The sequence below is a fragment of the Rhinatrema bivittatum genome, chromosome 5, assembly GCF_901001135.1.
Source record: "Rhinatrema bivittatum chromosome 5, aRhiBiv1.1, whole genome shotgun sequence".
Lineage (NCBI taxonomy): Eukaryota > Metazoa > Chordata > Amphibia > Gymnophiona > Rhinatrematidae > Rhinatrema > Rhinatrema bivittatum.
Window position 1 is genome coordinate 101,747,432 of NC_042619.1, and position 27,204 is coordinate 101,774,635.

General features: G+C 45.0%; 1 protein-coding gene across 7 annotated transcripts in view; it reads left to right on the forward strand.

Moving 5' to 3' along the window:
* The window catches only part of PDS5B (PDS5 cohesin associated factor B), a 644,248-nt gene that overhangs the window by 404,673 nt on the left and 212,371 nt on the right, over positions 1–27,204 (forward strand). For all 7 annotated transcript variants that reach the window (XM_029602667.1, XM_029602671.1, XM_029602673.1 and 4 more), the window contains one exon: positions 20,227–20,332. In XM_029602667.1, the coding sequence (XP_029458527.1) occupies positions 20,227–20,332 (106 nt within the window). The remainder of the gene's footprint in view (positions 1–20,226; positions 20,333–27,204) is intronic.

Here is a 27,204-nt window from a genome sequence, read left to right on the forward strand (position 1 = left end):
TCAAAAAGTTCTGTTCCATTCATCTGAGCAGCTACAGGTGATCTCCTAATGCTTTGATGCTAAACTGGAACATCTTTTTATTCCCTGCATGCCCACTTATTTTTCTCAATGTCAGTACTGTTCATAAGATCCTTTTGGAAAGGTGAGATATTCCTCATTGCTCCAGCCTGTCCATGGCAAGTGTGGCTTCCATATTATTATTACTATTTATTCAGTTTAATTTGCCACCCTTTGATAGTTTGTTTATTTATTTTATTTATTTATCGAGTTTTATATACCGTCGTTTGGTTTCGCCATCACAACGGTTTACAAATAAATAGTGTCATCAAAGTGGCTTGCAGTAAAATTCAGTAAATCATAAAAAAAAAAAAAGCATAACATACATTACGTAAAAATCCAACACAAAATATACAGTTTTCAAATTATTACCATAGATATCAGAGAGAACTAACATAAGTTGATCACAATTCATAAGCTTGTGAAAAGAACCAGGATTTTAAATGCTTGCAAAATTTTAGATAATTCATTTCCTTTCCAATCACTAATGGTTTACTGTTCCATGTAGAAGAGACAATGTAGCTAAAAGATGTAAAATAAGTATGCTCTAATCTAATAACAGAATGAGAGGGAATCATAAGCAAGTCCTGTTTTGAGGTTGATAATGACAGAAATCCAGTAAGTCTGACCTCTGTAGTGAGGAAATTTATGTAATCGATGCTAAAAAGAGAGCACAATGCGTTGCAAGATCCGAGGCAGTGTGGTTTTACCAGAGGTAAATCTTGTCAGACGAATCTGATGAATTTCTTTGATTGAGTGACCAGAGTGTTGGATCAAGGGAGAGCACTAGATGAAGTGTACTTGGATTTCAGCAAGGTCTTTGACACGATTCCGCACAGAACTTATAAATAAATTGTGCACCCTTGGCATGGATCCTAGAGTGATTGACTAGGTTAGAAATTGGCTGAATGGGAGGCGATAAAGCGTAGTGGTAAATGGAGTTTTTTCTGAAGAGAGGATTGTTACTAGCAGTGTGCCTCAGGGATCAGTCCTTGGACTGGTTCTTTTCACCATTTTTGTGAGCAACATAATGGAAGGGTTGTCAAGAAAGGTTTGTCTTTTTGCAGATGATACCAAAATCTGTAACAGGGTAGACAGCCAGGAAGGAGTGGAAAACATGAGGTGGGATCTATCGAAGTTTGAGAAATGATCTAAGGTCTGGCAGCTAAGATTTAATGCTAGAAAATGCAGAGTAATACATTTAGGATGCAAAAACCCAAGGGAAAGGTACAGTATTGGAGATGAAATTCTTCTAAGCACAAAGGGAAGGGCGGATCTGGGGGTAATTGTATCTGATGATGTTAAAGTGGCCAAACAGGTGAATAAAGTGATGGTAAAAATCAGAAAGATGCTCGACCACATAGGGAGAGGAATGGTCAAGCAAAGAAAGGGAGGTGATAAGTGCCCCTGTATGGGTTCCCTGGTGAGACCTCATTTGGAATACTGTGTACAATTCTGGAGATATCACCTTCAAAAGAATATAGATAAGATGGAGTCTGTCCAGAGGATGGCTACTAAAATGATCAGTAGTCTTTGTTCTAAAGCACATGGGGATAGATTTAGATGTAAACATGTATACCCTAGAGCAGGGGTCCCCAACCACCGGTCCGCGGACCGGGACCGGGCCGTGGGAGTTTCTTGCCGGTCTGCGGCGCCGCCAAGCACCGGCAGGTGTGTCGCGCGCTCCCGGTCTCTCCCGCTGCTCTTTCCCTGCTGCCGTTGCCACTGGGCTATCAGCACGTTCAAGCCCAGCGGGAACGGCAGCGGTGCAAAAAAAAAAAAAGCTGTGGCATCCGCGGCTGGCCTTTTCTTCTTCCCGCCCCCTCCCTCTGACCCGGAACAGGAAGTGATACGCGGTGCGCGGGAAGGAGAAAGAGCCGTGCCGCATGAAAAAATAGCAGCGGCGACAGCAGCATCGGCCCCCGAGCAATCGAAGCAGCTGATAATAGGTAAAGGAGACAGCAGCGTGAGCATCCCGCGGCCGATGGGATTCTTCTTTCTTGGCCTGCAGGGGCTGGAGGAGGAGGTGGTGCAGCTACCGTTTGTGCTCGGTGGGGGGGGGGGGGGGAAGTGAGTGAGAGAAAGAGAGAGAAGCAGGCAGCCAGCATGTGTGTGATTGACTGGTCAGAGAGCTGATGTGTGTGTGTATGTGAGAGACAATGAAAGTGATTGCTCAGGGAGATGACTGATGTGTATGTGAGAGTGTGAGATATTAGTCAGGGAGGTGACTGATTTGTGTGTGTGTGTGAGAGAGAAAAAGCATGGAAGTGAGAAGTCTGGGTATGTGAGAAAGCATGGGCGTTTGAAGCCTGGTGTTGTGGGGGTGAAAGAAAGCATGGGAGTGAGAAACCTGGGTGAGTGTGCATGCATGAGAGAGAGAGAGACTGCTTGGTAAGGTGACTGTGTGTGTGAGAGAAAGACTGGTGTGTGTGAATGTGAGAGAATGTGATTCAGGGAATGAGAAGCCTGTGCACGTGGAGAGTGAGCATGGAAATGAGAGAGACTGGTGTGTGTGTAACAGAGAGAAAGTGATTATGGGAATGAGAAGCCTGTGCATGTGAAGAGAAGTGAGCATGGGAGTGAGAAACCTGGGTGTGTGTGAGACACAGCATAGGAGGGAGAAGCCTGTATATCTGAAAGAGAACATGGGAGTGTGAAGCCTGTGTGTGTGTGTATGCATGAGCGAGATCAGGTGACTGGTGTTTGTGTGTGTATGTGTGAGAGAGAGAGAGAGAGAGAAATAAAGTGATTATGGGAATGAGAAGCCTGTGCATGTGAAGAGTGAGCATGGGAGTGAGAAACCTGGGGGTGTGTGAGACACATCATGGGAGGGAGAAGCCTGTATATCTGAAAGAGAACATGGGAGTGAGAGACTGGCGAGTGTGTGTGTGTGTGAGAGAGACAGAGAAAGTGATTATGAGAGTGAGAAGCCCATATATGTAAGTAGAACACGGGAGTGGGAAGCCTGTGTGTGTGTGTGTGTGTATGGCATGAGAGAAACTGTTCAGGAAGGTGACTGGTGTGTGTGTGCCAAAGACTGTTTGGGAGATGATTGGTGTGTGAGAGACAGAAACTGGTCATGGGGGCATGACTGGTATGGTGTGTGTGTGAGTCATGGGCACTAAGGAAGAGGACCATAAGTATAGAGCTTAGCTTTTACTGCTGCTTCTGGTGTGTGCCACGGCCTTCAGGGAAGGGGAGTAGGACAGCTGCTGGAGGGGGTAAGTAAAAGTGGCTTTTTAAGTTTATTTTTCTTCACTGCCATTTTAATTGTGTGATGTCTGCTTTTTTGAAATATTTTATTGGTGTTTGGAGAATGTTTAATAGTTTTTATGAGTTTTTAATTGTTGGATGTTATTCTGTTCATAGCTGTTTTGAAACATTTATTCTGCTTATTAGTATAGTTTTACAATTATTTCTGTGTGGGGATCTATAGCTGCTTGCTAGCTCTGTTTTCCTAATAACCTAATAAGAGGTGTATTGGTTTTTAGGACCTGATTTAATATTTGTAGTGTTGCCATTTCATAGATAGGGTTGCTGCTGTTTGAGTGTATTCCATAATACAGGTGTAACTGTGTGCAGATTAGTTTATGTGCATTACTACAGATCCTGGGAGTATGTTAGGTTGGTTCTGTGTCTGTTACCGAGATGAAATATTTTGCTAGCATGTAAGCGTTTGTATCTGTCTTATTTGTTGTGTTTTCTCAAGAGGACATGCATTGGTGGTAAACTGCTGTCTTTTCATAAGTAGGGCTATTGAGCCTGGAAGTAGAAGGAGTTTGAGTTACTGTTACTGAGATGTCACCAGAACCAGAATATCTTTTTTGTAGGGTGAGTTGTATGGGGAATGCCATAATTCTGCTTTACATCCATTATTGTGGGTCAGGGGGGTTCCCGTGGCTACAAACTGTACTTTTACATCTAGCCCCATGACGATCATGGGTCAGTGTGCCATGCATATGAGAACTTATGGTGAGTTGAGTCACATTCACATTATAAATGTCATAATTAAATAAGTGTGCACTAAAATCCAACCCCCCTCCATAACCCCGCCCTCATATGACCAAAGCCCCGCCCCCTGCTCCGCCCTGCCGGGCCATGGAAAAATGGTCTTGCTTGAAGCCGGTCCCTGGTGCAAAAAAGGTTGGGGACCACTGCCCTAGAGGAAAGGCAAAATATGATAGAGACATTCAAATATCTCAAAGGATTCCATGTACAAGAGGTGTGCCTTGGTCAATGGAAAGGTGGCTCTAGAACAAGGGGTTATGAAATGAGGTTGAAAGGGTGTTGACTCAGGAGAAATCTTAGGAAATATTTCTTTACAGAGAGCATGGTGAATGTGTGGAACAGTCTCCCAGTGGAAGTAGTGGAGACAAAAACAGTATCTGAATTCAGGAAAGCATGGGATAAATACAGGGGATCTCTAAGGAAGTGATAATTATCCTGCTAAATTAATTGGCAGATGGGTAGAACGAATGGGCCATACAGTCTTTTTCTGCCATCATGTTTCTGTAATTGAGCAGGACTGTGGTTCCCCAAGAGGGCAGAGCTTTATGACTTAACAAGTATTTTAAATTTAATTCTACAGTTAAGACCCAAATGAGATTTTTTTTTTGCACCAAACAGAAGTTTAGCTGTCCTATTTTGAACTAGCTGCAACCTCCTCACCTAGCGAACTGTTCAGCTCTGAAAGCGCATTACAGTAATCCAGCCTGATCAAGATTGAGTAAACTAAAGTTTCCATGTCTTTCCCTATTAAATAAAATCGCAACTGATGAGAAGCATATGATTATCTCATCTGTCTGTTGGTTCAGTCTCCACTTCCCTTTGGAGTTTCTCAGATTCTTATTATACAGGAAGATGGCAGGCTCTGCCAACTGAAGCTGTTGTCCCTAGCCATCACAGCGTGGATTTTGAGTGCACAATAGTCTCCTTACTACTTCCAAAGGAGGTGAAGGATGTACTGAAAGTTAGAGGTTCTGGGCTTGCCATAGGACCAGTCATTTGGATTTCTCTTCCTTTGGCCTGAGGGACTTGCTTCAGTAACTGTTCTTCTTTTAGAGTTATTGTAGCATGTCACCAGCAGGTGGAAGGGGGCTCCAATTTTTTTCTCTCTATCCTTTGCTATCCAAATTCATGAAAGCATTGTGGTTTTCTAGATCTCTGGTCAGTAAACTCCCATTACCTTGGGACCACAGTGTACTCTTAGCTCAGCTTGTGAAACCTCCTTTCAAACTACTCAATTCCATGGACTTTTAGTTTCTCGTGGCTGTCACTTTGGCATGAAGGGGAGTATGTGAGCTGCAGGCTCAAGTTTCATATTCATCATATCTTCCCCCCCCCCCCCCCCCACACACACACATACACACACAATAGGGTGGCTTTAGGTACCCACCCCAGGTTCCTTCCAAAGCGGTATCTGCTTTCCACATCTATATAACTCTTGTAATCTCCCAGGACAAGCTGGATGGTAATCCTCACATATGGGGTGACGTCACTAGACTGAGCCCTATCACAGAAAACCTTTCTATCAAAGTTTCTAGAAACTTTGACTGGCACACTGAGCATGCCCAGCATGCCATGATCCCTGTGTCCACAGGAGTCTCCCTTCAGTCTCTTTTTTTATTCCATGATGCAGTTTACCTTGCGTTTAGGAGCTCTGTGAGATTTTTCTCACAACTTTTCCTCATGGAAACACTTGAAGTTTTACTTCACAAATAATTTCCCTACACAGGTCTCCCTTTGCGTACATTTCATCGACGCTCGGTGAGTACTATGCCATGTTTTTCGGTTGGTTCCTGTCACCTCAGTAACAGTTCCCCCGGGTTACCAACCGAATTGCGGCCTTCTTTTCACCATCTGTCTGCCCCATGATAACCGTGAGTGTCCTTGCTGCGAACCTCCACTGAGTCCATCAGGTTTAGAGGGATTGGGACGTCCACGGTTCCCGTTGCCACCAGGGCCGCCATCGATGCCGTCCACGCCCCGTCGATATGCCGTTGATACTCCATCGATGCCCTCGACTAAAGAAAATGCTCCATACTTCGGGTTCTAAACCAGAGCCCGTTGTTATCCTTGGGTGACAAACAATACCAAGAGCAGTAGAGGCACGGTAACCGTCCGTCACCAATGCCATCCGAGACAGCAAGGGCATCTTCCTCGGTGCTGGAGAATGACCGGGCTGAGCATCGCAGGAAACATCGTTGCCAGCACCGACGTGGTTCCGCATTCAGTGCCGGCACTGATACCGCACCGGCATCCATTGAACCAGTTGCGAAGCGGGCCTGGGTACAAGAGTCTCCATGCTCCGAGGTACTGAGACATTCCCCACCAACACCGGTGCCGGGTACTGAGCCACCACAGATTCATGAGGTGTTATGAGACTCTGTGATTCTATACACCTGAAGAAGTCCTGGTATTATTAGACTTTGTGTTCGGATTTATCTGGAGAATTCATATACCAGCTAAATAGCTAGTGGATGCAAAATTTGGAGAAGAAGTCCATTTGTAGGGTTATGTTTTCATAAATGTTGTAAACAAGAGTGTTATTTCTTGGATATTAAACCATAGGAAATGGGTATTTAAAAATTTGTGAAAAAAAAAGCCTTTTATGTATTTTTTAGGAATAAGGGTTCTTATTATGTTTGAATACTGTGTTATATATAATAAAAAGAAAAGATAATAAAAAAAAGTTTTTTGGGTTCCTACAATAGTGATACTATATATGTAGTGGGTGGGGACTGGTTGTTTAAATATAGTACAAATTCAAGATAGACAGAAAAAATATTTAAACAACCAGTCCCCACCCACTACATATATATATATATATATATATATATATATATCTTTTATTTAGATACTATTCTTTCCTTGCAGTCTTTTCTCTGGATTACTGTTTGAATTTAGCGTTTGCTGGCTGGGTAAACAGACATTTGCTTTAAATTTTTAAAATCAAAACTGATTCACAGGGGTGCCCTAAAACCTGGTTCCATCTAGTTAATTGGGGGAGAGGGTGAACAGCTGCTACCTGTTTTGGAGACAGGATTCCTAAGCACATGTTGTCCTGGATGCAAGACTGACCAGAGGCGCTTTAAAAGAGCTCAGCAGCAGAAAAGCCAGTTATTCTAATTTTCAAGTCTGTTATTGAACTGAGGAACTCAGAATATTGTTATACTAGAAATTGGGGATGCTTTTGAAAGTAATTTGAAACCAAAGCATCTACCCCACTACCCACCCACCCCTAGGCTTGTTCTTTTAATATATAGTCCACCTGGATAAAGAATTAGAAACAAGATAATTTAGAAATTTAGCAGTTCCTTAGGTTCTCCATCAAATTAATTGAACAAAATGAGGACTATCTAATGTAACAATTGTGGAGCCTTTATTTTGCGGCAAACCATCTGGAAACTTAGGACTTGCCCCATTTGTTCAGAATTCTCTTCCATGAAAGAGGACTTGGCTCACCTTAAAGCTGAATTAGCCACAATAAAGAAAATATCAGAAACTAACAAGGAATCCACGCCCACTCTACAGTATAATTCAGGAACTGTTTCACCATTACCAAGGAAAACTCAAAAGCCCATGAAAAATTAATTTACAATGGGCACAGGTGTAGGACAAGATATGTGACCCAAAGACACTCATCTTTCACAAGTCTGCAGCCATATGTCATCACCCCCCCCCCCCCCCCGGTAGAGTAAGACCTGCGATGAGGAGACACACGCCTTCTCTGTACTACATAATGAAGAAGGTGAAGTGATGGAGATTGAAGAGGCATTTGACAAGAAGGAAGAAGCCCAGTACACACAAAAATTTCAAAATACAAACATTATCCATCAGACCAAGCTCATTGTGCTGGGAGACTCAATCATCAGAGGCACCAATTTAGGAACACATTTCGTGGGGAACATTATTGTCAAAAGCTTTCTGGGATCTTTGGCTGGTAGAAACACTATTCAAATAGTCAGTGCAATCAAAGAAGAAGGCAAGGACTACGAAGTTGATATTATCATCCATCTGGGAACCAATGACCTTACTAAAACAGCATCCTAGTGGTACAGAGAGACTTCCAGTCTCTGGCGAAGTAGATTAGTTACATGGCGAAGACTATTGCCTTTTCAGAAGTCATGGAAAGGGAAAAGAGAGACTAAGCAATATACATAAATTTAATACATGGCTCAAAACTTGATGCAAGGAATAAAGTTTTGGATATATTGGAGGATGGGGCAATTTATGGAATAGAAAAGATCTCTATGTCAAAGATGGCTTACATCTATCTGTGGCAGGAAACAGGATACTAAGGGATAAATTCAAATCCTATGCCATAAGGCATTTAAACAAAATTATGGAGGTGGCATGTTTGGGGGAAACAACAAAAACAAAACCAAATACAAAAACAAAGGAGAAGGATGAAGGGGATAACAAAGGTCAGTTGAATAAGGCAAAAACCAAGTCGAAGAAAAGCAGTAAACAGAACGAACAAAACTGGAGAGCTATGAGCACAAAATGCTCATAGTCTGGGCAATAAAATCCCAGACCTGCAAGCCTTAGTGGTGGAGGCAGACTTGGATGATGTTGCTGTTACAGAGACATGGTTCACAGAATCTCATGATTGGGCCATATTGGGCTATAACTTGTTAAGGAAGGACAGATAGGACAGAAAAGGGGGAGGAGTAGCTCTTTATGTCAAGAACAATATCCAAGCAACTAAACTGCAAGGAATTGGGGGTAGAGAAGAAGCAATATGGGCCATTCTAAAAAAAAAAAAAAAGAGGATGGGCATCCATTTTTACCGGAGTGGTTTACAAGCCTCCTACTCAAACAGAAGAACTAGACCGAGAGCTGATAGAAATATTAAAGGTGGGAAGGAAGGGAATGTGTTGATTGTTGGAGATTTTAATCTTCCGGATGTGGACTGGAGAATCTGTTCTGCAGATTCTACCAGATGTAGAGAGATAGTGGATGCCCTGCGAGAAGCTCTGTTCAAACAAATGGTAATGGAGCCCACGAGGGAGGGAGTTATACTCTATTTAGTGCCCACTAATGGAGATAATGTCTCTAATGTCCAGTTAGGTGCCCACCTCAGCACCAGTTATCATCAAATGGTATGGTTTGATATCGCAAATAGATTACGGAGAAGTCACACGAAGACCCGAGTTTTGCAGTTCAAAACTGCAGACTTTGCCGAAATGGGAAAATTCCTGGAGGTGGAACTTGAAGACTGGGAGAAAATGGGTAAGGTGCAACAACAGTGGGCCAAACTTAAAGGAGCAATTACAAAAGCAACAAATCTTTGTTAGAAAAGTAAACAAAAGTAAGAGAAATAAGAAACCAAACTGGTTCACAAAGGAGGTGGCTGATGTGATAAAAGCAAAAAAAGCAATGTTTAAGAAATATAAAGGATCCCAAAAAGTGGAACCCAGGGAGGATTATCTGGTGAAACTGAGGCAGTCGAAAAAAATAATTAAGAAAGCAAAAAGTCAGGCGGAGGAAAGGATTGCCAAGGAGGTAAAGCGAGGTGACAAAACATTTTTCAGATACATCAGAGAAAGGTCCTTAGTGGTATAGTGAAATTGAAAGGTGATAAGGATCAATGGGTGGAGAGAGACGAAGAAATGGTGGAAATATTAAACAAATACTTCAGTTCAGTGTTCACTAAGGAAGACCCTGGAAAAGGACCATTACTTGTTAGCATAACTGTAGAAGGAGGTGGAGTAGATGAAACTCCATTTACGGAAGAGAATGTATGGGAAGAGCTAGGAAAATTGAAGGTGGACAAAGCCATGGGGGCCTGATGAGGTTCATCCCAGAATACTGAAGGAGCTCAGAGATGTGCTGGTGGGTCCGCTGTGTGATCTGTTCAATAGATCCCTGAATAAGGGTGTGGTGCCTAGTGACTGGCGAAGAGCGGTGGTGGTCCCGCTTCACAAGAGTGGGAGCAGAGAAGGGTCTGGAAACTACAGGCCGGTTAGCATCACTTCGGTGGTGGGGAAAATGGAGTCTGCTGAAGGAAAGGATAGTGAACTATCTACAATCCAGTGGGTTGCTCAATCAGAGGCAACATGGATTCACCAGAGGAAGGTCCTGTCAGACGAATCTGATTGATTTCTTAGATTGGGTGACTAGAGAACTGGATCAGGGAAGAGCACTCAATGTATTTTTCTTGGATTTTAGTAAATCTTTTGATATGGGCCCACATAGAAGACTCATCAAAAAAATGAGAAGCTTGGGAGTGAGCTACAAGGTGGTGGACGTGGATTACAAGCTGGTTGATGGATAGAAGACAACATGTGATGGTAAATGGAACCTACTCTGAAGAGAGAATGGTGTTAAGTAGAGTGCCACAGGGATCAGTTTTGGGACCGGTTCTGTTCAACATCTTTGTGAGCGACATTGCAGAAGGTATAGAAGGTAAAGTATGTATTTGTGGATGATACTAAGATCTGTAACAGAGTGGATATGCCGGAAGGAGTAGAGATAATGAGAGAGAATTTAAAGAAGATGGAAGAATGGTTGAAGATATGGCAGCTGGGATTCATTGCCATGAAGTGCAGAATCATGCATCTGAGGGAATCCGAAAGAACTGTATGTGTTGGGGGGAAGGGCTGATGTGCACAGAGCAGGAGAGAGAACTTGGGGTGATAGTGTCTAATGACCTGAAGTCGGCTAAGCAATGTGCAGGGCAATAGCTAAAGCCTGAAGAATGCTGGGCTGCAAAGAGAGAGGAATATCTAGTAAGAAAAGGGAAGTGATAAGTCCCTTGTACAAGTCCTTGGTGAGACCTCACCTGAAGTACTGTGTTCAGTTCTGCAGATTGTATCTCAAAAGGGACAGAGACAGAATGGAGGCGGTCCAGAGAGTGGCGACCAAAATGGTGGGTGGTCTCCATCAAATAACTTATGAGGAGAGGTTGAAGAACCTGAGTATGTATACCCTGGAGGAGAGGAGCAGGGGTGATATGATACTGACCTTCAGATTCTTGAAAGGTTTTAATGATCTATGGTCAACAGACCTTTTCCCTTGAAAACAACTTAGTAGAACTAGGGGTCATGATTTGAAACTCCAGGGAGGAAGATTAGAACCAATGTCAGAAAATATTTCTTCACGGAGAGAGTGGTGGATGCCTGGAATGACCTTCTGGAGGAAGTGGTGAGGGCTACAACCATGAAGGATTTCAAAGGGGCATGGGATAAACACTGTGGATCTCTAAAGGCTAGAGGATGGGAATGAATGAGAAGAGTCATGGGGGTAGTGGGCCTGGAGGTTACCTGCACAGAGTGGCAGTTACTACCCTTAACAGAAACATGGAGTAACCTGCATGGAGCGGCAGTTACTCCCACTCCATGCAGAGGCTTGCTGGGCAGACTGCCGCTCCATGAGAGGCTTGCTGGGCAGACTGGATGGACCATTTGGTCTTTTTCTGTTGTCATTACTGTGTTACTATGTAAGAAATTTAAAATGAACTCTAACGACCATCCTACTACTTCTAGATCACAATGATTGGCTAACCACCTTGGATGTAAAGGATGCCTAGATACACATTCCCATCAGTCAAGAACACAGAAAATATATAAGGTTTATGGTGAAAAAACAAATATTGCTAGTACTACTTTTTTGTCTCTCAGCAGCCCCAACAGTTTTCACAAAATGCCTAGCAGTAGTAATAGCTTACCTGAGGGAAAAGTTTTTTCTACTTGGATAACTATCTAATATCAAACAGATAAGTCAAAAATTCCACAGTGCTAACAGTCCACACTCTCAGTGGGATTTGTCATAAGCTATGAAAAGTCTCTTCTACCTTCCTGTTGTCTGAAATTTATAGGAACAGTTCTGGAAACGCAAATGGGAAAGGCCTTTTTTTTCCTTTGTAGAGAATGGCCAACTTATGAACCTTAATAAAGTTTGTTCAAACTCCAAGATCAGTTTCCGCAAGAAGATTCATGGAGCTTTTAGGCCACGTGGCAGCAACAGTAAATGTAACGCCATATGGAAGCTTGTGCATGAATTTACTTCTGTGGCATTTCAAAACTAATTTGAACCAGCAGATATAACCCCTAAGTCACAGAGTACCAAAGCTTAGTTGCCCTTATTTATCTCCTTTCAGTTTTGCCCAGTACTCTTGTACTTCCTCAACATTTTCCCATCCAGCTAACAACTCATAAAATGGTAGGTAGAGTGCTCTATGTTGTCAAATGGTGAAAGTTTTAATTGTCTTACAAATAAAAGTTATCTTGTCTAAGTGATAGTGCCTAGCGGATGGTCTGGATTCAATTCTCAGGTCATGTTTTCCATTCCCTGGGCTGACTGGGAGTGCTGTCGAAATTGCTGTTGTAATCCCTGTGGAAAGGGGGGGGGGGTGTGAAGTCTCTGCCATTGTCAACAGTGGCACTGGATGCAAGGTGAAGGCGCATTGAGTTCTGAAGGGAACTAAAGTCTGTGGCTTTTGGCTAAGTACCAAACATTGCAATGGCAGGGGTTGGAGAAGATAATAAAATAAGGAGAAAAAAATTAAGTACAAATAAAGGCTAATGGCTTTGTAGCCCAAAAGTATCCAGTTTCTCCTAGGGCAAGCAGGATGGTAGCCCTCACACATGGGTGACATCATCGGATGGAGCTCAGCACGGAAAACTTATGTTTCTGGAACTTTGACTGAGCATATTGAACATACCCAGCATTCCCTATTCCACACATCCACGTGATCTTCAGTCTCTTTTTCCGCAGAGCTTTCACCTTGAGGTAGAGTGAGCATGTGGCTTTTCATTAAGAAATTGCCCTTGGAAGCATTTTTTCACTGTCCCTTTAGGATTTTCTCAAGATTTCATTGAACGCAGGTCCCTCTCTGTTCCCTCTAGTTTCCCCAGTCAGGTTTTTGGTGGTTCGGTAAGTTTCGTTTTACTTGTGTGTGTGTGTGTGTCCCCGTCCCCCCCCCCCCCCCCCCCCCCCCCCTGCTGTGCCTTGGTGCCTTCCCCTTTCTTTTCATTCGTCATGGCCTCGGTTGGTGCCCCCCAGTGTCTGAGGGCCATGTCCATCATGGAACCCCATGAGGTATATGTCCTCTGCCTGGGGTTATTGCACGATGTCCAGGGTTGCTGCAGGTGCACCCAGATGACTTCTAAGGGACTTCTCACTTGGCTTGAAAAAATGGAGAAACTCTTCAGGTTGAGGAAGTCTGAGCCATCGGCATTGGTGACACCTGCACCAATGGACACAGAGTCATTGGCATCGGCGGGGCTGTCAGTTCATCAACGCAATTTGGCGGATAGGGCCACCAGGGACTGGCCTCTGTTGGTCTCGTCGAGCTCGTAGTCATCAACCTCGGCACTGGGGAAAGACTGGGCCGAGCACTGAGTGAAGCCAAGGAAGCATCCGCTTTAGTCAAGTTCAGTGCATGGTGCAGGGCTCAGGAATGCGCCGGCTTATGCTGTAATGCCCCCAAAGTGACCCCGTGGTGAGAAGTGCTCATCCTCCTTCGATGCCGGGGGTCCGCAATGGTCTCCACCAGTTCTGATGCCAGTCACTGATCCACCTCGGAGATCCGAGGAAGATTTGGCCACCCCTCCTGCCTCCCAGTCAGTTTCGGCATTGGCAACTTTTGAGAAGGAGCTGGAGCTTAGCATCCAGGTGGTGGTGCAGCAGGCGTTTTAGGGCATCGAATCTGTAGCACGGACTATGCCAGTGCTGGCACCTACCCTGCTGGAACCGCTGCTGAAATGGCTCAACATGCTTATTGGTGTGTTACCGACCCAGTTGGCACTGGTTCCCAGGAGGCCATCGATTCTCAGAGGGGCACTGATGCTTCCCATGACCAATATGGTGCTTGTTGCCCGTTCCGAGGAGGAGGAATTTCCATTGAGGCTGGCAGGGACACAGAGGCCTGCAGCCCCCATCCAGCTTTGCCTGGTTCGGCATCATTGCCACTGATGCCCGTGCCTCTGGACAAAGGCCGAGCACCCAGGGCCCCATCCCCTGTGGACTACAGTGAGGATGAGTCCCCATATGACCTCTGGGGGGACGACACTTTGGAATCCTCCTCTGTGCACTTGGCGGGTCTTCCTTCAGAACACTCTCCTCTGGAGGACTTGATCTTCGCAGGTTATGTACAGGTGATGGCAGAGGCCATCCCTTTTCAATTAATGACTAAAGAGGATGCCAGGCATTTGATGTTGGAAATCCTCAAATTGTGGAGGCATTTGATGTTGGAAATCCTCAAATCATGGTGGTCCCGGTGCACGAGTAAGGAGTTGTGGCTGAGGTTCTGGGAGCACCCCCTCACAGTACCACCTGTCAGTAGGAAGGCGGATGGGGTTTACCTCGTCCAATAGGCTACTGGATTCAAGAAGTGTCAGCTCAGACCAGTCGGTGGTAGTCAAATCCGCTCTCAAGAAGGCCAAGCACTCTCGGACCCATGCCCCCAAGCAAGGATCAAGAGTAATGGACGCTCTTGGGAGAAAAGTGTTCCAAGAGGCCATTCTCTTTGCCCGCATTGCCTCTTACCAGCTCGACATGAGCCAATACTCACGCAACCTCTGGAAGCAGGTGCAAGAGGCGGCCGAGAGACTGCCTCAGCAGCTGCAAGACCCCTTCTTATTGCTCGTGCATCAGGGCCTGGACTGGAAAACATGAGGTTTGTTAAATCTACAATGTTTTTGAGACTGCAGCGAGAGTCTCTGCAGTGGGAATCGGCGCCCGCAGAATGGCATGGCTGTGGGCCTCTGATCTCTGACCGGAGGTACAGGAAAGACTCTCTGACCTGCCCGTGCACAGGAGAGAATCTCTTCGGAGATAGGGTGAGGGATGTGGTAGCCCAGTTGCGGAATCACCATGAATCCTTCCAACAGCTCTCTGCCAGCACTTCAGACCTGCCCTCCTCAGCCAGGAGGTCTGCGAGGCAGGGTCAGAGGAAGTCTTTCTACCTCCAGAGGAAGTACTATCTCTGGCCCCTCACCCCTGTTTACAGAGGGTGACCTCACGTGGCCGTCCCAGGCAACAGAGAGCTCCTAGTCCCCACCCGGCTCTTCAGCCAAATCTTGGGACGGGGTTTTGACTGGATCATATGGAGAATAAGCCAGCCACCTGCACTCGAGATAGGAGCAGGCTACGGTTCTTTGCAAACCAGTGGACCAGTATAACCTCGGACCAGTGGATTCTATGTATTGTCTGTCAGGAGTTACCAATGAAACCTGTTGGGTTTCCCGCCAAATTGCCCTCCATGCTGGTTTTGGGGGCTGGTAGCACATCAGGAAGTAGTACTAGCGGATCTCTTCTCCCTCTTTAACGGCCAGAGCGGTTGAGCCTGTCCCACCAAGACAGAGGGCAGGGATTCTACTCCCAGTACTTCCTGATTCCAAAGAGAACAGTGGGACTCCTTTCCATCCTAGACCTAAGGGCCTTGAACAAGTTTCTCAAAAAGAAAAGTTCAAGATGGTTTCTCTGGGCACCCTGATTCCCCTCCTGCAAAAAGGTTTCTGGCTATGCTTCCTCAATTTAAAGGACGCATACACTCACATCGAGATCTTCTCGGGTCACAGGAAATATCTCAGATTTGTGCTGGGAAAATAGCACTTCTAGTACAGAGCGTTGCCGTTCGGGCTAGCGTCAGCCCCATGGCGTCTGGCCATGGTGTGGGGGGTGCACTCCAGCAGACTGGGTGTGCATGTTTTTCCATACTTGGACGATTGGCTGGTCAAGAGCATCTCTTAGAGGCCAATCGGTCCTTGTTCTTGATCGTCTGGGTGTTGGAGTTGCTAGGGTTCGTCATCAACTACCCAGAGTGCCATCTTAGCCCGTCACCTTGATTGGACTTCATAAGAGCCCTACTAGACACAGCTCGGGCAAGAGCCTTCCTGCCGCGCACCAGAGTGGTCACCTTGGCATCCATTGCAGCAGAGATTCAACAGAGCCAGCAGATATCGGCCTGGCACATGTTGAGGCTGTTGGGCCACATGGCTGCAACTGTCCATGTTACTTCTTTGGCACGCTTACTCATGTGCAGAGCCCAATGGACCCTGAGATCAATGGACCCTGAGATCACGCAGAGCCTCCAAGCTTGCAGCCAAGTCACTCCATCTCTCTGGGACCCTTTGTCCTGCTGGCAGGCTCTCTCGAATTTGGAACAAGGAATATCTTTCTAAAATCCTCCTACCCAAATTGTCCTTACCACGAATGCGCCCACCTTGGGGTGGGGAGCTCATGTAGAGGGGTTCCGCACCCAGGGCTTATGGTCCACCCCGGAAGCACGGTGTCAGATCAACTTCCTAGAGCTCCGGGCGATCAGGTTTGCATAATGGGATTTCAGAGATCAGCTGTCCATATCACAGCTTGGTTGTCTGTCAACAAGCAGGGAGGCACAGGTTTGTACCTCCTGTGCTGGGAAGTGATCCAGATCTGGTCCTGGACCCTGTCCCAGGGGATGGTATTCAGAGCCATGTGTCTGGCCGGAATGGAGAATGTGATAGCGGACAGTCGTGCCTTCAGACACCACAAGTGGTCTCTGGATGAGGGAGTAATGAACCAGATCTTCTGCCTCTGGGGGAGACTGGATGTGGACTTGTTCACATCCCTCTGCAACAGGAAGATGACTCATTTCTGCTCCCTGTGCAGGTCAGATGGCAAACCAGCCTCGGACAACTTTGCCTGACATTGGGGCCAGGGGTCTTCTGTACCCATATCCTCCTATTCTTATAGACACGAAGACTCTCTTAAAGCTTTGCAAGGACCAAGGGACTATGATTCTCATAGCCTCTCACTGGCCGAGACAGATTTAGTTTCCACTCCTTCAGAAGATGTCGATCCAGAGACCAGTCTGGGGAGTTCCCCAGATCTCATCATACAAGATCAAGGCAGGCTGTGACATCCCAACCTCCAGTCCCTGTCACTTACAGCCTGGATGTGTAGAAGTTAATCCTGCAACTGCTCACTCTTTCTGAGGATGTCTCTCTGGTCCTGGTGGCTTCAAGAAAGCCTTTCACTAGAAAGTCCTATGGACTGAAGTGGAGGAGGTTTTCTATGTGGTGTGAGCAGAAGGCCCTAGATCTGTTCTCCTGCCCCCACACAAACTGCTTGACTATCTTCTACACCTGTCGGAGGCTGACTTGAAGACCAACTCCGTTAGAGTTCATCTTGGTGCAGTTGGTGTATACCACCAAGGTATAGCTGGTACGCCCATCTCTGTACAGCCAATAGTTGTACGCTTTATGTGAGGCCTGCTTCAGTTGAAGCCTCCTTTATGGCCTCCTGCTATGTCTTGGGACCGTAACGTGGTGCTAATTCAGCTGATGAAAGCTCTTTTTGAGTCTCTGCATTCCTGTGACCTGAAGTACCTCACCTGGAAGGTTGTATTTTTGGTGGTGGTCAGTTCAGCACACAGGGTCAGCGAGCTCCAAGCCTTTGTGACTTATCCACCTTATACCAATTTATATCATGATTTGGTGGTCTTGAGTATACACACGAAGTTCCTGGCTAAGGTGGCAACGGATTTCCATCTTAACCAATCAATCGTCCTGTCAACATTCTTTCCTAGGCCCTATTCGCACTAAGGCAAATAAGCACTGCACAGTTTGGATTGCAAGAGAGCCTTAGCCTTCTATCTGGAGTGGACAGAAGCCCATAGACAGTCCACCCAACTTTTTTATTTCTTTTGACAGGAATAGGTTGGGAGTTGCCATTGCAAACAGACACTATCCAGTTGGCTAGCAAACTACATCTCCTTCTGTTATGCCCAGGCAGTACTGCAACTTGCGGGTCATATCAAGGCTCATTCTGTTAGAGCCATGGCAATGTCAGTGGCCCACTTGCAAAGAAGTTCCCTTGGAGGAGATTTACAGGGCTACAACATGGAGTTCTCTCCACACATTTGCATCTCACTACTGTTTGGATAGGGATGGCAGACGTGATAGTAGGTTCGGCCAGTCTGTGCTTTGGAATCTCTCTGATGTATAGAATCCAACTTTCCCTGCCTAGGGCCCATTGTTTCGGTTCAGGCTGTCTCCCTCTCTGTTACCAACAGCTCTGTGGTTGTTGTGCCCGTTGGCACCTGGTTGGTGCTTCTTGATCCCCTTTTGTGTTGGGGAGCAGCTTGTAGATAGGGATTCACCCATATGTGAGGACTACCATCCTGCTTGTCCTAGGAGAAAATAGTTGCTTACCTGTAACAGGTGTTCTCCTAGGAAAGCAGGATGTTAGTCCTCTTGAAACCTACCTGCCACCCTGCAGAGTTGGGTTTCTTCTATTTTTTTGTTTTAATTTTAATCTTAATTCTCTGTTACAAGAATGAAGAGGGACCCCCTGTGGATGCATAGAATAGGGCATGCTGGGCATGCTCAGTGAAAGTTCCAGAAACTGGCAAGTTTTCCGTGCTGGGCTCCATCCGATGAAGTCACCCATGTGGGAGGACTAACAACCTACTGTCTTAGAACACTTGTTACAGGTAAGCAACTCTGCTTTTAGTTAGGATAAGTGTAAAGGAACAGGAGAAAAAAAATTGTCAGGCCAAAAAAATAATTATTAAAAAGTCACTTCGTATTACCGTTGTTGGCTTTGTAGATAGAATGTTCAGGTTTGTATCCTTTTTAGCCTCAGCTTTCCAAGTGGTACCATGTTGCTGATCTTGTTATCACAAAGTGAACGTGTTTAAGAGTTCTGTGAGAATAAGCCAGAGCAGTAATACAACAGCAAAACCTGGCTCAATAGTTAATTCTTGGGAACATGACATAAACCCCCAGTTTTTCCATTTTCTATCTATCTTTGTACCTGAGAAGCAAGTGTTGGTCATTTTTCATTCTAAACTGAATCCCAAGGAACTTTACAACTACACAAAAACAAAGTACAAACACCCATGCTAGCACATTGAACTCCAGTAAATGGTACAGCAAGAAAGATTATGGGACAATGTAAACAGGATTACATGCAAAATAATCTTGTCCTCTATAGAATTATGCTCCTGTGACTTCAAGTAATAATGGCATGAATAATTTGGTTTGTATTGTCTTTAAATAATTTTGTGATAATTGCTTCAGAGCTAGAACATCATATTGCTAATCACTTTATTGCAGAATTCAATCTTATTACTGAACAATTAAGCAATAAAACCTGTTCACATTCCAGTGCGATTTTAATGTTTTGATAACTATGCAGAATATAGTTTTTTATTGCTATCTACAGTTTTTCTACTTTTTTTTTTTTTTTTTTGCCTTTTCCACGTTATGCCCTCTATCTTCATCCCTCCTCCTTAGATAGCATGCCCAGGGTGCTAATTCACTTAATGCTGCTCATTGCCAGCAGGGGCTGTCAAAGTAACAGCTGTTGTCTGTTTACTAAAGCCTGTGATACACTGAGGTCTGACTGGCCTTGATGGATGAAAGATCTGAATTCTCCATCCATTAAAGTACCTATGTTACAGTGCATAGCACTGTGACCTGAGAACAAGTTGAGCACCATATTCCGATCTTTATTTAAAATCCATTCAAGAGCAGAGAGAACCACTGGTGAAAAATGTTTGGTGTTTCCTAAGGTGGCATGAAGTCATGCATTTGTAGTTTTGAGGATTGTCTAGGTTCAACTAAATATATTTTATTTATTTATTTATTTATTTCGGATTTTTATATACCGACATTCTCAATACAAGTATCGAATCAGGTCGGTTTACATCGAACAATAACTGTCGCAATAAAGGCGTTACATTAAACAGCTTTTCATAACATAAGAGTAACATATAACATATAACATATAAATATAATATAAATATAAATAATACAAATTAAATTACATAGACCATAATAGTGATAATAATGATGATAATTATTTGTTATTAATTATATAATTATTTGTTGTTGTTATATAATTATATAATTATTTGTTGTGAAACATGTTTGGACTTTTTTTTGGTTTGGTATCTATTTTAAATAGTAAAGTACATGCTTTTGTTTTCAGATGAAAATGAAAACGTAATTGCAACCTTTAATTTTCAGGAAATTCAGTAAGAAGTTTTATTCAGAATTTTTTGAAAATGTTTCTTTAAAAATAGAAAAAAAAATACCTTTTCAGTTTTCTAAACCAATTTTTTTTCCTACCTAGTTGATAAATTTACCATTTTCACAGTGCTTATAACATAATCTTTGTACACTAGAACATATTTACCTATGTGCCTAATTTAGTGTTTTGTTTTTTTTTAAGTTCTCTTATCAAACAGGTGAACAAGTCGATTGATGGAACAGCAGATGATGAAGAAGAGGGAGTACCTACTGATCAGGCAATTCGAGCAGGTCTTGAATTGTTGAAGGTAATTGTCTTTATATGAAAGTTGAAAATGGGTTATTCAAAGTTAACTATGTGTTGTATGAAGCTAAATAATTTAGCTTCCAGATTATTTGGGCATTTTAAGAAGATTTGTAATTTGAACAGTATCACAGACTAAAGATATATCGAATGGTGTTCAAATGGTTCTTGCTGTGAGATGCTATCTTTATTATTAAAGATAGAGAGAGCCCACAGTCTCTAGTGATTCTATGGCTGTAGCAAGGGCCATAAAACCCATCCCTTTCTGTGAAATGTTCCATTTCTGGCAGAATCACCACCACTTAACTGAACTGAATCAGGGAGATGATGGCTTGGGTGGCCCACATCTTTGTTACCCCCTCCCTCCCGTCCTTTACCAGCTGTTTCCCCCTTTCTCTGTGTTGATCAAACAAAAAAAGGAGGTAGCAGCAACACCTCAGGTCGCGTCTTTGTGTTTTACCACCTGAGACCAGACTGTTGTTCCTGAACTATTCTGCACTATTGATGTGCTTCGTGGTTCACAATGTTAGTCTGGCCCCAGGTAGCAGAAGAAGAGGATGTGATCTGTAGTGTTGCTGCTCACCACCACCTACTGCCTAATTGGTCAAAATGGGAGAGTGGGAATCCACAGACTAAAAAGACTTGGGGAGAATCTTGTAAATAAGGGATTAGGAGATCAAGATGTGTAAAAGAGGTGATTGGGGACGTAAAGGGTTATATTTTTATTTAGGGTTATATGAAAGACATTTAGGGAGAGGATGGAGTTTGTGTATTGGCACAGCACTTGGGAGAGATAGGGAGACAGGACTGGAGGGAGGGGATTGGGGAGGATACTGTAAGGGATGGGAATGTGACAGGGAAAAGGGCCAGAACCAGGGGGAGGTACTTATATCCCTCTCCCCTCCCCATACCAAATCACCTTTTCTTTTTCTCTAGTCATTCCTTCCTAGTCTTCCCCTTTTTTTTTTTTATTACCACTATCCTTGATATTTCCCTTTCCCCATTCCTCCCCCTTTCTTGATCTTCCTGCCTTCTCTTATCCTCCCCCACACCAATACCTGAGATCCCTCACCCATGAAATCTCCAAAAGAACAAAATAAGTTTAATAGAACTAGAAACAAGGTTGGGAAAACTTGATTATGCAAGAGAATTTTGCATTTTCTTAACATCCAGTCAGATGAATCCAGAACAAGTGGGGTTATGCATTCCTACCAGCAGATGGAGACAGAGAAAGCTGATGTCACAGTACAAATACCCCTTTAGTGACCTCAGCCCACCTTTATTCTCTGTCTCCAGCAGATGGGGAATGTGCATCTCCTTACTGGGGATTGCTTCAATTTTAAGAAGGAGAATTCAGGGAAGAGAATTAACTCCCGGCTCTCATGGGGTGATACCAAATGGTCCCTCCCCCAATTGAGATTTCCTGAGGTGAATTCCGTGGTCCCTCAGATGTGTACTTTGGTCTGGTGGCTGGTTTTTGTCTGCGTGGACTTAGCTGCTTGAGCACATGAAAGGCAGTGAGTGCAGGAAGCAGAGCGTGGTGGTGACCGCACATGCCCTCCCCCCCCCCCGCAGCTGGAGACTGAATCTGTGCTCAGCCAAGTAAAGCTGAGCTCTGGTACACACACACACACACACATATAGAATTATATATACAGAGAATTAGCGGGAAGTATTACTGGGCAGGGCTTCCTTCCGTCCAGTCTCTGAGCTCGGTGTGCTGGTCCGACATTCGTCTTGCTCCGTGGGAGGTTGAGGGATGTGGGCAGCCTGGCGGGTTGAGCAGCCTCTGTTGACTAGGCCCCACTCTGAGACTTTTCTCTGCATACAGTTTGGTAGGCCGTAACGGCTTTTGGTGCATTTCTGAGGCTGCCCTCTACAGGATTGTCAGTCTAGCATGTGCATCCAGTTGTGCGCCCAGTTGTTGGGCGCACAGTAAAGCCTTGAATTCTGAGTGCCCACGTTCAGTGCCGCCTATTGGCCACGTGCTTACGTCAGCACACAAGTGGCTGTACGCTTCAGTTTTTTCTGCGTTTTTATTTTGGTCGTCTGGATGAGCATCTAAGTGTGCACACTTAAGTCTTGGACGCATCATTTTTGAGCGCATAGTAGAGCTCCTAGGTGTGTGTGCATAAATGTTGAATGCATACATTTTTTGGGGTGCCTAGTTGCGCCCAAAAATAAAACAGCTAGATGCACACCTCCTGCTCAGCATATGGTCAGCCATTATGGTGACTGTGCCTAAGAAGCCTAAGCCTCTCTCTCTTTGCACTGTTTCTCATGTTCAGGCATCTCAGCGAGGGGTGCCTGCTGAATTGTGCCAGTGCTCTTTGGAGGCCCAGAGTGAATTGTTTTCCTCTGATTTCACCAAACCTTCTTCCCAGCTGGATGTGAGACTTTGTAAAGATGTCTCAGGTGGGGCATCTGAATTTGGAACTCCCCTAACTGGTTCCTCAGCAGGGGGACATAACATAAGAACATAAGCAATGACATACTGGGTCAGACCAAGGGTCCATCAAGGCCAGTATCCTGTTTCCAACAGTGGCCAATCCAAGTCACAAGTACCTGACAAGTACCCAAACATTAGATAGATCACAAGCTACTATTGCTTATTAATTCCTGTAATAGTTTATGGATTTAACATCTAGGAACTTATCATAACCTTTTTTAAACCCAGTAACACTAATTGCTGAAACAACATCCTCTGGCAATGAACTCCAGAGTTTATGAGCTGAGTGAAAAATAATTTTCTTTGATTTGTTTTAAATGATACTTGCTAACTTCATGGAGTTCTCCCTGGTCCTTCTATTTATTTATTTATTCATTTGTTTTTCTATACCGATGTTCACCGTACATATCACACCAGTTTACAGAGTAACGGAGGGGTCTATAGGTGTAGACTTCCTGATTTGCATTGGAGCTTTACTAGCTTATTGTGCTTTGTGACATTATGTATCATTATACTTTGCACGGTGAACTTAGTAGCTCCTTACAATGAGGTTAGTAACTTTTTACAATAAAATTAGTAGCTTTTTACACTGAGTTCTGTTGAGTTTCATAACATCATGTATCATTATACATTGTATAGTGGGTTTAGTGGTTTTTTACAATAAATTAGTAACTTTATGTATCATTATACTTTGCACAGTGAACTTAGTAGCTTCTATTATCTCAGAGCGTAAATAACTGATTTACATTAACTTGTTCAAGTCCTTTCATGATTTTGTAGACTTCTATCATATTCCCCCCTCAGTCGTCTCTTCTCGAAACTGAACAGCCTGTTGCGACTGCCGCTGCCCGACGTCTCCACCCCATCCACCTTACCTCTGTGGCAACTCCCTCTTTGCTTGTTGGATGTTTGGCTGCCGCGGTGTCATCTTGCCGCCTTCCTCCAGCATCCCCGGACCAGCAAGACACTGCACTCTGCCATGTTTCCTAGAAGACTAAGGGCGCGCGCGTGGCGTGGCCCCGACTCAAGTACCAGCAGTGGCGCAAACATCCCCCTGAGAATGATGTTATCCATACCGGATATTTAAGGTCTCTGAATTCGCTAACTAATCGAGTTAGCAACGGAAAGTTTCTTACGCTCCTAGCTATTCTGCCTCCTTGGACTTACCAGGGGTACCCGCTCCTCGGGGGCTCATTTCTCTTTTGCCTTTCAGGTCGCAGTCTGGAATTGGTACTCGCTCCTCGAGGGCCCATGTTCTCAGACCTGCTTCTGAATACCACTTCTGCTAGGAAGTCATCGCTGCCTACAACACCTGTGAGTTACCATCCTTCTCTCAGAGCTTTCCCTGGAACCAGGTACTCGCTCCTCGAGGGCCTAATCCATTCCAGCTCCTGGGCTGCTTCAAGAGACTATTGTGTGAGTGTTACCATCAAGGTTCTGTTCCTGAACTCTGCATACCCTGCCTACTCACTATACTTAGTTTCTCTTCAGCTCTGCCATCCTGGGATCGCTGTTCCAGTATCTGAGGGTCTACAGCCCAGCTGGGCGCTTCCAGCTCACTACTGCCACCTCTGGTGGTTCAAAATACTTTTAATAAAAGAACTAGTGTGTGTCTGTCTCCAAGCTCTGAGCCTGTCCGGTGGTCCCTCTCAGGATCTTCCCCCAGGGGCATGGTCATCTGCCACCGGCCCACGTATCTACCCACAACTATCCCAAACAATAACAGATTGCTAACTCCATGGATCTGGCACAGCTCAGTGCCTTCCAGGCCATACCGGGCCTGGCCCAGCACATTGTGGAGCAGCAAGACGCCTTGGAGAAACTTACTTCAGCGTTTCATCAGCTACACACACACAGAAGGTTCAAGGCACAGCTTCCAACCATGAAGGTCAGTTACTGGAGGTAACTTTAAAGACTGCTGTACCACTGGTGGCTCCAATCCGCTTTTCCGGAGAAATCCAGAAGACCCGGAGCTTTTTAAACCAGTGCTGCATGCATTTTGCCTTACAGCCATCATTGTTTCCTACGGCTCTCTCCAAGACTATTTACATCCTTTCATACCTGAATGGTAGGGCCTTGTCTTGGACATCTACCTTGTGGGAACGCAGGGACCCCATTTTGCAGGACATAGAAGGATTTATGGACTTGTTTAAATCCGTTTTCGAAGACTCTGCTTGAACCTCTGTAGCCGGTTCTGCTTTGGTTGAATTGAAGCAAGGCAACAGATCTTTGGCTGAATTTGCCATAGAGTTCAAAACTCTTGCAGCGGAACTCCAATGTCTCATGACTCTTTTGTAGAGGCCTGGATACCCGTTTAAAGGACGAGCTGGCTGCTCGCGAAACACCTGACTCACTGGACGATTTAGTAGCCTTGGCCACTCGGATTGATCACCGGCTCCAGGACAAGGTGAAGGAACTCCAGGCTAAGGTGTTACCTGGGTCGAAACAGGCTAGTGCTGCATCTGCACTTCGGATGGTTCCAGGAATCCTTGCTGCTGATAAAGATGAACTGATGCAACTTGGTCATGGACGTTTGACTTCCAAAGGAAGAAGACTTCGGAAGAAGCTCGGCCTTTGCATGTACTGAGGTCAGCCCGTCCATGATGTCTCTACATGCTCCATTCGTCCGGAAAACGGACGGGCCTAAGTCCTGCAGGAGGACTGTTCTTAGGCCATACTGCACCCTCTCCTCCGTTCTCTCTCCCAGTCTCCTTGACCTACGGACTGGTCATGGTTCAGACTCCTGCCCTAGTGGACTCAGGGACAGGAGGCAACTTCATTCTCAGATGTCTCGTGGAATACTTGAGGATTCCCCTCATCAAGTTGAAAGATCCACTACTTTTATCCTCCATTCATGGAGAGCCCTTACCGGGCAACGTGACTTGCCAAAACGTACCAGTTACTCTCCGCACCGGAGCTCTCCATATGGAATCACTCTCCTTCTTTGTACTGGAAAAGGCCATGCACCCTCTCGTCCTGGTATTACCCTGGTTACAAGTGCACCAACCCCAATTTGACTGGGCATCTTTGGATCTCTCCCGCTAGGGCCCAGAATGTCATGGGAATTGTCTTCAGGAGATCTCGCCTATCATGTGCATGCCAACGACTCCAGGGCTGCCGCTCCAATACGCATCCTTCGGGGATGTATTCTCCAAAGAAGCAGCTGATATTCTTCCTCCACATAGGCTCTATGACTGTGCCATAAGACTGAAGCCCAACACTGTGCCACCGAAGGGTAGGGTGTACCCTCTCTCAGCTCTTGAGAATAAAGCAATGCCGGAATACATTGAAGAAAATCTCCAGAAGGGCTTTATCTGACCATCAAAGTCGCCAGCCGGCGCAGGCTTTTTCTTTGTGGGGAAGGAGGATGGGTACCCCACGTCCATGTATTGATTACCGAGGTCTAAATGAAATTACGATCAAAGACCTTTACCCCTTGCCATTAATCTCAGAGCTGTTTGACAGGCTGCAAGGGGCCAAGATATTTTCAAAGCTTGACCTGAAGGGGGCCTACAACCTCATTCGCATTCAGAGCGGCGATGTATGGAAAACAGCCATCAATATGAGAGACTGCCACTTCGAGTATCTTGTAATGCTGTTCGGGTTGTGCAATGCACCCACCATTTTCCAAAATATGATGAACGACATCTTGCGGGATCTGCTGTACAAGAACTTTGTGGTCTACCTGGACGATATACTCATCTTCTCCCAGGATTTGGACACCCACATTGCAGACGTTAAGCAAGTACTCCACCGTCTCCGCGAACACCGGCAATGGACCCTCACAAACTTGAAAGTATCAAGAATTGGTCTCAACCTACCAGCCTGAACCCTTTAAGGAGATTCCTGGGGTTCACCAATTACTATTGAAGCTTTATAAAGAATTATTCTTCTTTAACCGTACCCTTGACTGCGATGACTCGCAAGGGTGCCAACGCTTCAAAATGGTCAGCGGAGGCCATTTCCGCATTTGAGAAATTAAAGACTGCCTTCTCCACAGAACCGTGCTTGCGGCATCCAGACCCCAAGAAGCCCTTCATAGTAGAAGTTGATGCTTTGGATGTGGGGGTAGGGGCTGTGTTGAGCCAACCTGGAGACTCGAAAGCCTTACGTCCCTGTTCATTCTTCTCACGAAGATTCTCTCCAGCCGAGAAAAACTATGGGATCGGCGATAAAGAGCTCTTGGCAATAAAGCTTGCATTCGAGGAATGGCGGCCTTGGCTCGAAGGCGCTCAACATCAAATAACCGTATTCACGGATCATAAAAACCTAGAGTATCTCCGCCATGCACAAAGTCTGAATTACTGACAGGCCAGATGGTCATTATTCTTTAATCATTTCGATTTTGTGCTCAAGTTTCGCCCTGGAGATCGAAACACCAGAGCAAAGGAGCAAAGGAGGAAAGAGTGTGACAGAGCTCTGTCACA